This window comes from Marmota monax, unplaced genomic scaffold (genome assembly GCF_021218885.2).
Source record: "Marmota monax isolate L192 unplaced genomic scaffold, Marmota_monax_Labrador192_F-V1.1 WCK01_AAM20220418_F8-fsc00086, whole genome shotgun sequence".
NCBI classification, from domain to species: domain Eukaryota; kingdom Metazoa; phylum Chordata; class Mammalia; order Rodentia; family Sciuridae; genus Marmota; species Marmota monax.
In genome coordinates this window covers 1,799,903-1,817,868 of record NW_026693086.1, presented here as the reverse complement: position 1 = coordinate 1,817,868, position 17,966 = coordinate 1,799,903, and the positions used below count along the sequence as shown (strand labels likewise).

Here is a 17,966-nt window from a genome sequence, read left to right as displayed (position 1 = left end):
CGGGGGTTTCCATCCTAGGGGCTCAAGTCCTGCTGATTACCCCCTGAACATCTTCAGGCCTTCTTTCTCCAAGGTAAAGCTGGGGATGTGGACTAGAGCAGGTGACCTCTTCCTCCCTTGGTATTTGACAAGACATTTGCTGAAGGTTTTTGCTTACAGGGACTCCCCCGTCTCTTTTACTCAAAAAATTGATTTTAGAAGCAAACTTTCGTTCCCCCTTGCAGCACAACAGTGAACCAGTTCCTTATCTTGAAAACTGTTCAACAAAGGGAAAGGATTACGAAGGAGCCCTTCCTGTGTGAACAGGGCGGGCCTCCCGGGAATCAGCGAGGGGGAGCCTCTCTTTATAAAAAGCATTCCAATTAGTCAATGAAGAAGAAAGGGTAGAATCAGGGGATCACCATCCTGCAGACCTGATGCATGAATGGACCTGGGTACTGAGGGTCACTAGCCCCAGCTGCCTCTCTGCAGGAAACTCAAAGCACAGACCAAGCAGGCAAAGGTGTTTCAAGACGAAAACCCAGATGGTAAAATGCTACCTCTGAAACAGCAGGACCTTCCGCAGATCAAAGAATAGAAGGGACTGGGGGGAATCACTAGGTGAGAGATTTAAATTAGATGCACGATGCAAAAGCATCCCATCTCACAGGGCGAGAGGGCTCTGAAATCAGCAGAGGAGGAGAATAGGAGAGAGTCAGAATTCATCTTGAAGGACCCTTAGAGCATCTTTGGGTCACAGGCCACTGGCCTTGAGAAGCCGTGGCTGTAAGGATGAACTTCATGCTTCTTTGCACCGGGCTCTGGGCGCTTCTTTCTTGGGAACCCAGACAGGGTGAGGATCTGCTTAAGAGGATCTCTCTCGCTCCTGAAGGTGGGGTTGGAACTGCAGGGCCTGGCGGGGACTGTGGGGATGTCTCCTTGACTCGGCAGCCATGGCTGTGATCTTGGCGGCCTGTGCCTGGGACACGGTGTCCAGCCTCCATTGTCCTCTCTGCTCTGTGGTCTCAGGCAAGCCCCCGCCCACCCTCATGCAACGGTCCCAGGCAACCCTCTGAGATGCTCTGGTACATGTATCCAAAGGGTCTGGAGGGCCCAACGCAACATCTAGAGGTATGTTGTGGACCTTGTCCCCTGTCCTCAAGTCACCCTTTGCTGTTAGGAAAAGGCCCTGCTCTGTTGATTATAAAACCAATTGCCTGCGTGCCTCTATCTGACCTGGACAGCGTCTGGCTCGGGGGAGGGGGGCGGCGTGCTGCTTCCCAGGGACCACGGCAGGGATCCGCAGCCGACTCCCCTGGCCCCACAGCTGCAGGCTTCTAGAATGTGGCATTTAGGGGGGAGGGGCCAAAGCCTTGGGGAGGTCCTGGGGGAGGCTGCCCAGGGCCTCAGGACAAGTTACCATGGTCTGGAAGCAGGAGTGGAGCTGGGTCAGGAAGGGCGGCTTCCCGGGCAGGGCCAGCACCCGCTTCTCCACCATGGTGCACTCCACGTCGTCGTCTTGGATCACCACGTCCTTCTTGAGGATCTTCACGGCGTACAGCTCGTCCGTGCCCTTCCGCTCTGAAAGCATGACCTGCGGAGAGAGCCAGCACATCGGGGCGGTGAGAAAGGGGACCCCACGACACCTGGGGGTGGCTGGCGTCCGTCCAGATCCACTCCCAGGTTTATCCGGGGGGCTCTCTGTGGACGAGAGACGGTGGGTGGCCCTTCCCACCAACCTCAGTGGCTGGACCAAACCAATAAGGATGGTTCCAGGAGCCATGAGCAAGTGTTGGTTCCTCTGAGATCTGTATCAGTCAGTGACCAGCCAACAGGAATAGAGGAAGAGCCCACAACGGTACCTGGCACATAGTAGATGTTCAATAAATACTTACTGAATGAGTGAATGAGTAAGTGCCTGATGAAACTGAATTCGGGACACCTGTCCCCTTATTTATCCAATTGCACCACATTCTTTAAGAGCCTGCTAAGCGCTGGGGAGGTAGCAAGAAAGAAGCCTCCATGTTCCCCGAACCTGAGCCCCAGATAGGAAGGAACACTTTGAACCATGAATCACAGGGATGATCAAGGTGATATTTTCACAGCCTTTCCTGTTGTCTTGGGGCTGCCTTCTACGCACCTGGTCACCATGAGGGCTGTGGCTCATAGGCACGATATCGGTTTCATTGGCTGTGTCCATGCCTCACGGGGACAATGAGCACCAGGTGGTATTCTCAAGAGGCTACTTTGGAAGCTCAGGGCAGGACCCTGTTTTGGAGAGAACTAATCTGGTCTGGGAGCTTCTGGGAAGGCTTCCTACAGGAAGGAACAATCCAATCGAAGCATTTCCAACATGCCCCGTGTCAGATATTTAGAATCCCCGCCGCATCTTTGGGCATTATCAATACCCGAGACAATGACTGGCTTTCATTGGTCATTTATCATTTGCTCTGCCGAAGGCTCTAGGAAGTCGGAGCCGTTATGAATGAGTCTCATTTTACAGACTCTGAGGCATCGTTGAGCAAGTCACCTGCCGCACCACGATTCAGTTAGGCACAAGGCCAGGATTTGAACCCAGGACTGTCTGACTGTGTTTCCTGAGTTGCAAAAAGAGCCCTCCAGGAGCTCAGGAGGTTAGGGAAAGACAGTGCTCATGCCTGAGCTGGAGGACCCCAGGACGCGACTGGGACCTGGGGCCAGAGACAGCGACTCGCAGAAGGAGACGAGAGGAAAGGGCAGCCGCTCTGCCCAGCCCGGCCACCGCACTCTGCTGCTGTCCTGAAGGTGAAGTCAGCGCCTGTGCCCAGGAGCCTCGGTCTCAGCCTCTGTCTCAGCCTGTGTCTCCCCAGCAGCACGAGAAAATGTAAACTCTGCCCTCTGATGGGCGTCGGCTGCCGGGCCTCCATTCAATCCTCAGGACAGATCCACGGGCTCTGGGGACCAGGCAGGGAGCACAGTGTCGGATTGTGATTTCCCACCTCCTCCCTTCTCTCCCTGGTACCCAAGGGCTGTTGTCACCAAAGCAGGAATAACAGGAGGAAGCCATCGTCCTGAGATGTAAAGAATCCGATGCGGACGGAGGATTTTCTGCTGCCTGATACCAAAGAAGAGGGGGCTGTCACACGGGCAGGGAGGAGGCAGGGGGGTGACCTGGCCAGAATGTGAATGAGCCCAGGGAGAGACACTGGAGATGGGGGATGAAGAGCCTTTTGTTGAGGGGACCCTGGAGGACCCTGGTGGGGGGTGAGGGGCTCGGTGCTGAGCTGACTCAGTGCAGATATCCCCCGTGACCCACCACCACCCTGAACCCCTGCTCCTCCACCAGGCTCAGAGCAGAGGGGTCCTGGGGACCGTGCAGTCACGACAGACCATCGTCACCTTCTGCATGGAAGGGAGATGGGACAGAACGGCCCAGAATGTCCCCCTGCCCCCCCCCCCCGGGGACCAGGGCAGACTTTCTACTTCTGTTTCCAACATGCCCATTCTACAGGCAAACAGACCGAGTCTCCGGGAGATTTAAGCCACTTAAGCCAACATCAGAGCTCCCCGAGGCCAAACAACGCTGGATCACGGCTTGTTCTTGGCTTTTCTTTGGACATTCTATTCCCACGGCCTGCCACACCTCTTCTATGCTCTTCCTCTGACTAGAAAAATCCGAGAATCAGCTCCGACGTTACCTCCTTCCGTAACCTTGATGATCCACGGAGACACAATCAGCCACTCCCACCCCAGGGCTCGGGATTGCTTCATGTCTGTGTGGCTGATTTTAGCACAGACTTTTTCCCAACATCGATCATTCCTGTGCTTGTTGTTGTTTTTTTTAACATTTTCTCCATCCCCTAAACTATAGCTTAGCCTTAAAAAAAAAAAAAAATCGGACTGTATGCTTGGCCCATCCTAGACACTTCATTCACGTTGACACAGGAGAGGAAAAATGCCGGCGACCACATCTTAAAATGTTCCTCTGAGTGGAAATCATCTTTTATTAATTGTCTCGCACGGTCTTTCGAGAGCTCCCAGAAACCTGAACACCAACACAGAGGGCGTGGGCTGTCTGCTCAGCTGTCCCGCCATCTCCAGGGCCAGGATTCCAAACAGATTGGGAGGATGTGTCGAAGCGATGTTCTTATCAAATTCCCAGCCACATCTGTTCCCCAAGAGCCTTCCGGGGAGAGACGGGATAAACACCAGAACTCTAGGGATAGCAGATAAAACAGAGGAAAAGTAGCCCAGGGAGTCCTGGCTGGAAAGTTGGGTGTGATGAACTTTGCCGGGCGAATCCCCCCACCGTGGCGAAGTGTGTGCCTGGAATTCTTTGTCCCTGACTGTGGTCGGAGTGGGGAGTGCCCCACAGTGGTTAGGGCATGGACTTGGGTGGGTGTTAGAGGTGGGTCCCGAGTTCTCCCACAGCCTCAGCGGTTGACCCTGGGGCGGTCCCCTTCACTCTTGTGAGCCTCCGTTTCCTCATCTGTAAAAATGAGGCATGGCAACAAGACGCCGCTCTGGGTGGTGCCCAGGGAGCTCTGGGGGATAGTGTGTGCAGACCGCGGCCCTGCACTCAGCCTGGCAGGATGGACCCCTCACACGGGGGGGGGTTGGAATCGTGTCCTAGAGTGGTCCTAACAAGGAAGAAGAACCCGAGTGGCTTCACCCACTCAGAGTTCTGAAAATCAGGTCCAAAATCCAGGTGTTGGCAGAGAAGGCTGGTTCCTTCTTCTGAAGACGTTGAGGGAGACTGTGTTCCGTGGGTCCTGGCTTCCGGTGGCTGCCAGAGATCCTTGGCATTCCTTGGCTAATAGATACATCACTTTGATTTCTGCCTCTGTCTCCACATGGAATTTCCCCTCTGTGTCTGTGTCCAAATGTCCCTCTTCTTGTAAGGACACCAGCCATTGGAGTAGGGCCCACTCTGATCCAGTATGACCTCATCCTAATTACATCTGCAAAGACCTTTTGTCCAAGGAAGGTCACATTCATAGAGATCAATGGTTAGGACTTGAACATGCATTTTATTTTTGGAGGGGGGGGTCACAATTCTACTCCACCCACAGTGATCAACCTCAGTATCATCTTTCCAGAGAAGGAGCAAGAGGTGACCCTTTGAACAAAGCACAAATGTCCACTTTTCAGCTGGCTCAGGACTTTTGTCCTAAGAGAACTGGGGGGGGGGTCCATATTTGCTCACTAAAATAACAAGGCAGAGACTATGAAGGGCAAACACTCTGCTCCCCACATCACCCCAACATTCACAGACACTCGCCCCAAAGTCCCAGGTCCTGCTGAGTTACTCTCCATGCCTCTCTTACACTTCTCTGCTAATGCATCGGGTGTTACTAGCTCTATATTCGAAATACATATATGCCCAATCGAAACTCCCAGCTAATCAGAACCACCAGGATCCTCAGCCTGGTTTCCTGCAACTGCCTCTAATTGCTTCTCTGCAGCCACCGTTCTCGATCCCCGCCTGCGTGATCATTCTGCCCTGTGCACAGAGTAGGAAGGATGCTGCTTTCAAAACTAATGATTTTACCTCTTGCACTTTAGGAGTCTTGTCGAGGAAGTTTGTCTCTAAGCTGACATGATGGAGATTTGGGCTTACATTTTCTTCTAGTAGGTGCAGGGTCTCTGATCTAATGCCTAGGTCCTTGATCCACTTTGAGTTGAGTTTTGGGCAGGGTGAGGGGCGGGGTGTTCAATTTCGTTCTGCTACATATGCATTTCTAGTTTTCCCAGCACCATCTGTTGAAGAGGCTATCTTTCCTCCAATGTAATCAAGAATCAATAAATGGGATGATATCAAACTAAAAAGCTTCTTCCCAGCAAAGGAAACAATCAAGAGTGTGAAGAGAGAGCCTTCAGAATGGGAGAAAATCGTTGCCACCTGCATCTCAGATAAGGCATGAATCTCTGGGATATAAAAAGAACTCAAGAAACTTAACACCACAAAAAAAACCAAATCACCCAATCAATGTGTGGGCCAAGGAACTGAACAGACACTTCACGGAAGGAGAAATATGAACGGTCAACAAATACATGAAAAAGTGTTCAACATCTCTAGCAACTTGAGAAATGCAAACTAAAGCTACTCTAAGATTTCATCTCACTCCAATCAAGAAGGGCACTTATCAAGAATACAAGTAACAATAAATGTCGGTGAGGATGTCGGGGAAAGGTTCACTCATACATTGCTGGTGGGATTGCGAATTGGTACAACCACTCTGGAAAGCAGGATGGAGATTCCCCAGTAAACTTGGAATGGAACCACCATTTGACCCAGCTATCCCACTCCTTGGCATATACCCAGAGGATTTAATAATCAGCATACCACCCTGATACAGCCACATCAATGTTTATAGCAGCTCGATTCACAATAGCTAAACTATGGAACCAAACTAGGTGCCCTTCTGCAGATAAATGGAGAGAGAAAATGGAATGGAATATTACTCAGCCATAAAAAAATGACTTTATGAACTTTGCCAGTAAATGGATGGAACTGGAGACTACCATGTGAAATCAGCCAATCCCCAAAAAATCAAAGGTCAAATATTCCCCCTGATGTGGGGATGCTAACTCACAACAAGGGGGAAAGGAAGAATAGAAGGTCAGTGGATTAGACAAAGGGGAATGAAGGGAATGGGGGCGGGGGATGATGGGACTAGGAAAGACAGTGGAATGAATCTGTCTTAACTTTCCCATGTTCGTATATACACACGCCACCAGTGTCACTCCACATCATGTACAATCACAAGACTGGGGTCCTTATTAGAATAAGAGGTGCTCCCTGTTAGCAGAAATATGTCAAAATATTCCCTACTGTCATGTATAACTAAAAAGAACAATTTTTTTTAAACAAGTCACCCCACCTTCTGAGGACCGCGACCTGTCTTCCTACCACCCTTAGGACAAAATTCCATCACTCAGGGTCCCTGCCCTCAGTTTTTTCCTGACTGAAGGACTCTTTGTCCACATCATTGGGAAGAGGATCCTCCCACAGGGATATGCAGGCTCAGTAGCAGACAGGACTTTCCTGGGGAATCAACAGAAAACCTACCAACTTCTAAAAATGGCACGCGGGAGAAAAGGAAGGTGAGCTTTGGTTTTCAGACACTCCCCAACTCATCTTGGCCCACATGCAGATTGGCCAGAGCCGTCCTGCAGACTGGGTCAAGGATGAGGAGCTTCTGGGCTTCAGTAACCCTGCCCTTGATGACCAGAGACCTGGGGTAAGAGGGCAAGCTATTCCAACTAGGAGCTCTTACAGCCTGTTGGATGTGGGGACGGAACACGGACAGGAGCCCATCAATCCGAGGACCAGGATGATGATTCCCTGGTCAAACTCATGTTAAGAGCATAAGGTACCAGTAAGAACTCAGCAGACGGTGTCCACCATGTTGTGTGTGGCTTCACCTTGACTTTGGAGACGATATCCCACCATGTTCTAGGTCATCTTGAAGGCCCTGATTCTACCAAGCACACTTCTATGGCTCAAACTTTGAATCAAATTTTCTAACAGATATGTCCACCCACACATATATTCAGATCTTACATCTGCTGATGGCCACACCGGTGGTTTAAGTCATGCGACTGGTCCACGCCTTTGTCTCCTGCCGCAAGGAGAAGTTCACAGTCTAGAAATGATTTGGGGCTTCTAATAGCTTGTTTTGCAGAAAGCAAACCGAACAGACTTTTGCTTATTGAAGACATACTTCAGGAAAAATTGAAAAGTGATATAATGGGGGAGAACAATGCTCCTTGGGAGTTAATAGCATAGATCCGCAGGGGACCGAATCGCATCTTGGAAAGAATCTTCCCTTTCACTAGATGAAAAGAAGAACAGCCATCTATCTCCGCCATGCAGAATCCACTCAGACGCTGGCTGTCACTGGGTCCTTCCACGATTTAGTATTACGAAAGGCCTTCGGGATTGAACAGAGACTCGCTGTGTGAGGGACACCCCAGTCTTCCGTTTCAGAGGTCGGTCAGGGTGGCAGGTTGCATTTGGAAATGAAGCCGTGTCACACCTGAGATTTAATCAGGTTGAGTTCTTTGCCCAGAGCAGTCAAAGTCAGGGAAGTGTAAAAGGAGGGTTAGAAGGGAGGTGTGTTGAGCCGGGTCACCCCAGGCTCCCACAGACTCGCTATTATTAAGCAAATGTCACTGCACCTTTGGAAGAGGTGATGAGAAACTGATGTGACTCCGTTTTTAAAAATTAATAAATAACAGCAGCTTCTACCTCAAGGCCTGCCCTAAGGAAGGGGGTGTGACCCTTGTCCTTGGAAGAACCCACCAAGCACTCCTAGGCACATACCCACTCTGCTGAGTTGTTTGTAAATAACAAGAGAGGTCTGAGGCGCCAGGTGTCCCTGACTCAGTTAGGCTAGGTGGGGACCCATAGCAACCCCCTAGCAACCTCCAATCAGCATGAGACAGGAAAATACTTGAAATACCAGGTGACCCTCTCAGTAGTTTCTTAACATAATTAAGAAACCCTGCAGTTCAGCACATACACTCTTGCAATCCCTAAACCAATCAGTTCAAAGGAATCCCCCTCTTGTACTAACCAATCACCCCTACCCAACTTGTTCCCGCCAGTGAATGTGCTCATCAATGTTAAGAGCTGTTGCGTGACTTTCCCGCGGTATGGAATGATTTGCTGTGTGATGTTGTGACCATACAGTATCCCCCCAAAACCTATAAAATCTCACTGAACAAAGGACCGGGACTCACTCCCTGGGACCGCTGTGTCGGGAACGGTTGTGAGTCCAGGCTCGAGCTTGCCATAAAGACTCTTGTGTGATTGCATCGGATTCGGCTCCTGGAGGTCTATTGGGGTCCCACGAATCTGGCATAACAGAGACTCACCCCAGTACTGGAAAGCGAGGAGGGGGAGTGGAGAGATTTAGACCTGAGCAGCCCTGCCTGCTGCTCAGGTGTTCCCAAGGAAGATCGGGTCAGGTCTAATAAGAAAGGCTTATTTTCCTGGGATTCCTCCAACTCCCCTTATTATTGTTATCTTTATCTTGTTCTAACTTCTAGTGGAGTAGAGGAGAAGGACAGAGGAGAGGAGAGGAGGGATGGGAGAAGAGAGGAGCTACAGAATGAATGAACCCAAGTATGCCCTGGACACGTTCGAATAGGGCACAGCGAGTTCCACCTTGATGTCTGCCTCTAAAGCACCGACTCAGAAAAAACATCAATCAATAAATAGAAGGAAGAGTGGACTAGGGGAGGGGGGGAGGAGGGAAGAGGGAGTTGCCGGGACTACAATGGGGCAGTGACATTCCATGCGTGGACGATCGCGACAGGCTCACGACAGCGTCAGAACCACAGGTTAATAAGAGCACAGATCCACGCGCTCGTAAAAATATTTAAAAAGGAGAAACGTTTCACTGGCTTGTAATAAGAAAACGCCCCAAGAATGACGATTTCGACACTCTGGGATGTTATCGATCAGCTCTGATTGGTGACCTGGATAGAGTTGATATTTATCCATTCTTAGGTATTGAAGGGTTCTTCTGGGCTAAAATTAAACCCTGGTGAACTTGGAGGACCTGCTGCTACGTGGGAAAGAATCCAGGCGCAGTAACACAAGGGCCAGGGGATCTTCCCTGCAAAAATCTAAAATAGTCAGAAAAAACAAAGTAGAAAGGTAGTGGACAAGGACTCGGGGTGGGGTGGGGTGGGGCAGAGGTTGGATACCAAGTTTCCACTGTAAGATTAATTAGCACTGGAGATTCCCTGTGTGGCAGGGTAAGTCGTGTTAATAATGTTGTATTGTGTCGCTGAACTATGCTGAGGCAGGTCGTTAGTGTTCTCACTCCAAAAGAAAAATAAAAGCAAGGGGTAAAAAATTTTAAAAAAAAAGTAGGGAGGGGGGAATTCCTAGAAAAAAATAAATAAAATAGAATAAACCTTGGTGACACGCATGGCTTAGTGCAATTTCTTTGAGTCGTGTTTGACAAAGCTGGATGGTTAAAATAAAAGCCGATTTAATTTGACTGTTTTCTAGAGGGTTCCTGGGAAAACAAGCCAGCAATGGATGCCTTTTACCACAAGACAATGCAAGGAAACCCTTCCGGGTCTGTCATTCATGGGACAATTAGGCTGCACAAAGGAAGCCCCTGGTTTCCCCACCTCTGATCAGCCCCGGGAGCAGCAGCCTCTCTCTGTAGTTGAAGTTGCAGACGCTGCTAATGGAGGACGGGTTTTTCCAGGCAGAAATGGATCGTGTTGGGTACGGGGCGGGCTCTGCACCTCCCGGGGTGAGAATCGGGTGCTCCCTCTGTACAGCTGCCTCTGTCTCCTCATCTGTTCAGTGGAGAGGGTCGCAGAGCCTACCTCATAAGACCTCCGTCGAGGTTAAATGAGCAGCACCCTGTAGACACTCAGATGAGCTCCCATTGTCAAAACACAGCATCCATCCCCTCAAGGAGGCCAGGGCACAATGTGACAAACCCTGGCACCTGTCCCCCTGGGAACCACCTACATCTGTGGAAGCAGAATGCCTACCCCGAGGGCCGGCTGGTTGCAATCTGCACGGATCTGCTCTCTGTGTGGCAGAGAAGATGTCTCCCCCCCCTCCCCAAAGAACAAGGCGACGTTTTAAAGCAGGTCCAGACATCGAGGAAACTCCCAAGTTGGCCTATGTCCCAAATGGGCCACTGTCTTCCTTCTCTTAGAGAAAGTGACCAGGCCATATCTGCTTTCCCCAGGGTGGGCTCCCCTCCTCCTTCCTGTGACCCTCCTCTTTGAGCACAGCTAATGGGACCACACGGATCCCAAAGCCACAGGGGCCCAGCAGTGTCTCCTTCCTGGGATTTTAGGTTTCTAGGATAGTCTAGATTTGGGAATTAGGCACAGAGACTTAAGAAGGGATAAGGGTGACTCGTGACCATAGAGATGGACAGTGGTGACAGGTTGGGGACCCCAGAGATATGGGTTGCTTATCCCCGTGGGGCTGCAGGACACCCCACCACCAACCCCGTGGGCATTGCGAGACGCACAGGAACATTCCAACCTTTCCCATAAGCACCCCCTTCACCTACTTTGGCCCCACAATCTATCTGGAGCAGACAGAGGGGTGCAAGACATAGGTCCCCAATGTTTTCTTTGCCCTGATACAATCCACCGTGTCGAGGACAAGGGACCTCATCTCACTCTGTGATTCACCATCTGCTGAGGAGCGGGGTCAGAAGGAGCAGCCAGCCACTCCCCAGAGGAGAGACCTGGGAACCGGGGAGAGAGGGACTTGGGAAGATGAAACCGTCCAGCAGTCAGGATCGCATATGGCGGTCTGGGGGGCCACGGGGAAGGTGGGGAGAGAACCAAAGAGCAGGCAGGGATCCAAGATCAGACAGCAAATGTCGAAAGGTCCTCTGCAAGAGGATTAAGGGAACAGGTAGCAGCGACGTTGAGCTCCCTGTGAGCCACGAGATAAAGGAATCCGCCATATGGTGCAGGAAGATAGATAGCAAAACGACTGAGGAGCCGGGAAGTGCTTTTGTCTGTAGGTTACATAACCACGCCTAACGTGTGTGTGCATGTGTGCGTGTGTGCATGTGTGTGTGTGTGCGAGTGTGTGCGAGTGTGTGGAGACATACGGCTAATGAGATTAAAATTAGGATAGACTCCCACAACTGGAGTTCAAAGCTTTAGAGAAGGCCTTAGTTACTGCTACCCACTAAACTGCCTTTTAATCTCCTCAGGCATTTTGTTTTCCCTGTGGAAATCCAGGGCTGCACTTGGCTCTGGTAGAACGCGCTGCAGTCTGAGGCTCGGAGCTCTGGATTTCTCTCCTGTGACCACAGAGCTTGCCAGAGAAGCACCTGGATTCTGGGGACTTCAGCCTGGGGAGGAGGCTGCCGAGGGGTACCGGGTGGGGATGCTGGTGTGGAGAACAGGAGCGGAACAGGCAGGGCTGGGGGTCCCTGTCTTTGCAGAAGTTCATGAAGGTGCTTTAATTTCTTTTAAAACATCAAAGGGAGCAGGGTGCGGTGGCACACGCCTGTATTCTCAGCGGCTCTGGAGGCTGAGGCAGGAGGATCGCGAGTTCAAAGTCAGCCTCAGCAATGGTGAGGTGCTAAGCAGCTCAGGGAGACCCTGACTCTAAATAGAATACAAAATAGGGCTGGGGGTGTGGCTCAGTGGTTGAGTGCCCCTGAGTTCAATCCCTGGTACCAAAAAAAAAAAAAAAAAAATCCAAATGGAAAAATAAACTTTAAGGTTGAAGTAAATGTTTTGATATATGATATAATATATTTGTCTTTATACCATTGAAATCACAAGATAACATTCTGGACTCTTATTTGTGGAGGAAAGAGGAACCTACTGATATCATGAAGATCTTGTAGCAGTTTCAAAACAAGTTGCTTCCAAGAGCGATAGAGAAATAGGGGGAGGCAGAGTGAAGGGTAAAAAGACTAGTGTCTGGGAGATACGTGGACCCCGAGGTGAAGAGCGCTGTTGGAGATGGAAAGAGGCTGCTGGGTTCATCACGTCCAGGTCTCGCTTCCTCACAGCTGTGTGATCTAGGAGAAGTCACTCAACCTCTCTTACAGTCTGCGTTATGATGTAACAGGGTTGTTATCGAAGCCGTCTTGCAGCGTCCTGAGAATCACTATGATGTGACACGTGTGAATTCACAGCACGGTCCCCGACAATCTCGGCAGGTGTTCAGTAAATGACGGGGCGAGAAGGAGGGTGTGGGTGGGATCGGGATGGGCGGGGGTGGGCGGTAAGGGTAGGAGTGGAGGTTGGCAGTTGCAAAAGAGCCCGTTGAGGAGCAAGTGCCAATCCTAGAGTAGCCTGCAGGACTTGGAGGATCCCAGGGGGTGGACGCCTGCACCGCACCGAAGGGCAGTGCCCAAAGCCCCCCTCAGTGGCCCTCTCCGGAATCCCTGCAGATGACGCCCACTTCCAGTGGGCATTTGCCCCCGGATGGCTACCTGGCCAGCACAGGGATGAGAGAGAATGCACAGCAGCCCTTTGTCACCAGCCCTCCGTCAGCCCCCTGTCACCCCCTCCGTCACCCCCTCCGTCGCCGTGGGCTTGCGATCCGTCTGAGGTAGCAGCTTTCAGTGGAAACAAGGTGTGCCAACTCCATGAGGCACTTGGTGGGAAAGGTGAGCAAAAAGGAAGGAATCTCCTAGAACATGCTGGTGACGTCCTAGGTGACCTCTGTGTTGAGTATCAAGCCATCCAGGGCCCGACTCGTCATCTCTAAGTCAAACCCCATCCACTGAATGGCATGGATTAGCTTGTGATTGGGGCAAGTTAACTTTGACTTTCTGCATCTCATTCTCCTCAACCATAAAATGGGAATAACAGTCCCAACATTATAGAGCAATGAGAGTATAAAGTAGCAACGTTGTAGAGCACTTAGAACAGAGCTGACACACAGTACCACCACCACCAACAACAACAACAGAACCTAAGTCCAGGAGGGCAGACACTTTTGTTTGGTACATGGCCGTTTCCTCTGCACCTAGAAGAGTGCCTAAGATATAGTAGATGCTCAGTAAACACTTCTCGGGTGGATGATGCCCGTAGTGAGCAGTTATTACAGAAGTGACACTTCTCTCCAGTATGGCCGACGGATTCCAATCTTAGTCCCAATCCCCTCTTCCCTGCCCTCTGCTTTCACAGACAAGCCGCCCAGTTTTGTGTCCAGATGTGGATGGTGAAAAGTCAAGAGCTCACTAACAGGTGTTTCAGAAAGTTGCTGAGGCGAGAATTCATCATGCCAAAGGATGAGGAATGAGTGGGTGGGGGAGGCATCCGATTTCAGAAAGCGGATGGGTTCTCTGGATCTATACAGAGTAGAGGACCGAGGAGGGAGACCAAGATCACTTTTAAGGATGCAGGAAATAGGAAGCATGGTCCTCGTCTAAAGGATACGGGGAGGCTGGGGATCATAGACAACTTATGCCTTCCAGGTGTGCACGACAACCACAGCAGAGACTTCACGGTCTGAGAAACACGGTGGTCATCAAGGTGCTGAATCATCCCAGGAGCATGAGACTTCAAGACGTTTTCCTACAAAATGCGGTTCTAGTACCATCAGCTAATAAGCTCTCCTAAAGCCTGTTAAAATAGACATTTGGTCGGTTCGTCAAACCTGTGCTTTGACTTATAGGATTGTTTAGAGCTGTGCCAAGAAGAAGAAAAGGCCCACGCCTGTAATTCCACTGACTCAGGAGGCTGAGGTAGGAGGATCACAAGTTCAAGGTCAGCCTGGGCAACTTAGCGAGACTCTGTTTCTAAATGACGAATAAAAAGGGCTGAGGATGTGTCTCAGTGGTAGAACGCCCATGGATTCAGCCCCAGTACTGAAAAGAAGAAGAAGAGGAAGAGGAAAAGGAAGAGGAGAAGGAAGAGGAGGAGGAGGAGGAGGAGGAGGAGTGGGGGGAGGGGTAGACAAAGCCAAATTAAAGAAAAATGTTTTCCTTAAAAGGAGGCACATGCATGGCAAAAATTAAACAGGTGCATGAATTATCAATATTTGGGAAACGTGGCCAAGGCTCTCACCACCTCGCTGTTCAATCTGAATTTTGAGCTAGAGACGTCGGGGTCAGCACCCTGGAGACGCTAAACCAAAGGCTAGCCCTCCAGGAACACTTGGTTTTAGAAGCCGGTACCCAACCCTCGGTGGCTTCCTTGGGGACATGTGGGCACTGGATATCCTCAGCTCTTGGGCGTTACTGCAGCCCAGCGAAGCCCTGGATGGTTTCTCTCCCGCCTCTCTGCAGCTCAGGTGCAGCCGCGGCACAGGGTGGGTTTTCTAGAACACCTGGGCACCCCGTTTCCAAGGACTCTACTTCTCCCTCTTGCCTTCGCAAGCTGCTGAGTTCTTTCTTCTTGATTTATTCCTGGCTTATGCAATGTTTCAGGGAAAAAAAGCAGCGCCAACACCTGCCATGTTCCCATGATTTGCACACAAGGAAATGTCACCCAGAAGAGGCACTGGGGAGTTCTTCGTTTGGGGACGGGGGTGATACATTGGGGGAGTTCGAAAGGGAGAAGTCAGAAGTTCTTTTGTGTCACTGTAAAAAATTAAAAAAAAAAAAAAAATCCAACCAGAGCTGAGAAGCAGGGTCTCCGTCCTCGTGCTGCGGGTGGCCATGTGACTGAGCCTCTCTAATAGTGTGTGGGCAGAAGTGAGGAGGGCCACTTCCAAAACCAAGGCTGTAAGAAGCAGCTTGTGCCTGCTCGCTACTCCCTTTCCCCCTCCACCCTCTGAATGCAGAGGAAAACAAAGCCCCCGAGATTTATGGAGCCCTAGAAGAGGGAAGGAACCTCGTCTCTTCTGGCCATATGGAGAGAGTGGGCGGGGCCAGGAACACCCGCCTTAGGCTGTCAGGAGGACGAGAACCAAACTTCCATTGCATCTGAGCCAGGGTACATCGGGGGTCTACTTGTTACAGCAGCAGAATCCACCCTCATAGAAGCTTAGGCACCCTGACTTCTAGGCAGATTCACCAAGAGGATGCTGCAGTGGGAAGAAGGGGACCTTGCAAGATTTTCACTTACTCTCTCTGCCTCGTTAACGCCTCCTCTTGATTCGGTCTGAGTCACTCGTGGAAGCCTTTGCGGACCTGAACGAGGGCAAATCCTGCTCTCCCCCAGGCTCCCGTGGCGGGTACACAGCAGCTGCGTTTTAACATCTGCCAGTGTGATTTTTTTTTTTTTTTTTGATTACTGTTTATATCCTTGCTGTGTTTTAAAGTATGCATTTTCCAAAACTCACAGAATGATACGCTGAAGATACGTGCATTTGCTCGCATGTAAATTTTACCTTAAGATGATCATCAAAAAGATTGAGTCTTGGCTCAATGATTTGCATGCCGAGGAGTTTGGATGTAAAGTGGACTGAGGTCTACAATTAGCTGGGAAATGCATTAAAAAGCAGGCTGAGCCCTGCCGCACAGCAGAACACCCTGTTATCCCAGCTACTTGGGAAGCTGAGACAGGAGGATTGCAGGTTCAAACTCAGCCTCAGCCACTCATGAGGCTCCTAAGCAACTCAGTGAAACCCTGTCTCAAAATTTAAAAAAAATAATAAAAAGGGCTGGGGATGGGGCTCAGTGGTTCAGCGTCCCTGGGTTCAATCCCTGGCTCCAAAAAAAGAAAAAAAAAGTCGGTAGATGCAAGGATAGACCGACACGTGATAAAGCAAACAGAGTCAAATGTTAGGAGTAGACCCTGGGAGGTAGGTATCAGGCTCCTTGTGTGATTCTTTCATTTTTTCTGTAATTTTTTTTTTTTCAAAACAAAAGGTTGGAGGAAAAGTTCAACAAGTGTAGGAATCGTGAGCATTATGCACAAAGGCATTTAGTTTATACACAGCATGGTTTGGTTTTATTTTTACTTGAAATTATGTCTTTCCATGATGACAGACATAGGTGTGTGGGATGTGTGTGGGAAGGGACTTTACTCTTGAATCGGTTTTTTTTTTTTGGTACCAGGGATCGAACTCAGGGGCACTCGACCACTGAGCCCCATCCCCAGCCCTATTTTGTATTTTATTTAGAGACAGGGTCTCACTGAGCTGCTTAGGGCCTCGCCTTGGCTGAGGCTGGGTTTGAATTCACGATCCTCCTGCCTCAGCCTCCCGAGCCACTGGGATATATCCCAGGATATTTTGTTTTTAAACAGATTTAGATCAGACAAAACATTACCATGAGCAAATCTGAAGTCTCGGAAGACCAGCAATATATGAGCATGAGTTAAATATCGAGTGGAGGTTTGTCAGGTCAGTGGATGACAGTGAGAGGCGTCGAGTTGGTAAGGCAGAGAGGGCTGGGTTCACGCTGGGCGTCTGTTGTCCGAGGCTCTGGCTGCGGTCACTTCACAAGGCAAACTCTGAAACCCACCTGGACGGTGCACCCCGGCCCGATGGAAGTCTAGCTATAACCCGGCCTCGCTTGACAACCACAGAGGTCAGACTCCCAAAAGGTCTAGACATGGACAAAGCCAAGCGACAGCTTCAAAGTATCCCCAATAGGAGTTTAAGGATCAAACTACAAAATGCGACATTAAATAATAAATGAATAGTGTATTTGGAGGCTCTGTCGTAAAAGTTCTAGAAAGCCTCTCTGTCTCGGTCGGCTGGAGGTGCTGAGGAGCCCAGGGAGACAGGCCCTGACCCACCAGGACAGCTCACTCCCAACTGCCCTCCCTTTGAAAGTTTGGAAGTGGGTGGCGCATTTGGGATCCAGTGGCCTTCACACGCTTCACACCGAGTCTCTCTCGATGCATCTCCGCAGGTCTCGGTGAGATGCTCACGTCATCCCCTCCTGGCCTTCACAGGTGATGACAGTGCTTGAGAGCATGTTTTTCTGGGACAGATGTGACACCGAGGGTCTGGGGGAGGGGAGGTGGGAACCCCGAGCTCCTCCATCCAGAGGGGCACAGGACCTACCACAGGACCTTAGCACTTGCTGTTCTCTCTGCTGGACACATTCCTTCCCAGGCCGGGGTCACCGCACTCATACCTGCCCGGCCCATGTGGCATGTTCAGGGCCAGCATTCAGCTCTAAAACCGCCTTCACTTACAACCACAGGTGGCAAAGCCAGAGTCGCCGAGCTCTGTGAGTCCGAGGATCGCAGTCGTGTGTGCTATGCTGTGTTGCTTTTGGTGACGTGGCTGTTGCTTCGTGACTTACTGGGTCTCCATCCCCAGCCTGGATTAGCACCCTTAGTACCATTATAGTATAATCTCAATTAGTACCATTATAGTATAATCTCAATTAGTAGGACGGTCACCATGGAAACAGACGGTCCATCCTCTCCATGTCTCCAATGATCCATCGTCCCGCGACGACGCCCGGCCCCCCGGCCCCCCATCCCCGTCCTCTCCACGAGGCCCCGCTTAGAACTTTCATTTCCCCAAGACAATTCTCCGACCTGTATTGTTCAATGATCAAAAACGCGGTCGCGGCACACCAACTTTGGCGCGAGCGTGGACAGGAACCAGAGTGTTAGATGAG

At 50.6% G+C, this 17,966-nt stretch overlaps 1 protein-coding gene across 3 annotated transcripts in view; it reads right to left on the bottom strand.

Annotated features, from left to right (window-relative positions):
* The window catches only part of Prkcb (protein kinase C beta), a 303,273-nt gene that overhangs the window by 55,856 nt on the left and 229,451 nt on the right, over nt 1–17,966 (bottom strand). For all 3 annotated transcript variants that reach the window (XM_046454415.2, XM_046454414.2, XM_058582629.1), the window contains one exon: nt 1,400–1,573. In XM_046454415.2, the coding sequence (XP_046310371.1) occupies nt 1,400–1,573 (174 nt within the window). The remainder of the gene's footprint in view (nt 1–1,399; nt 1,574–17,966) is intronic.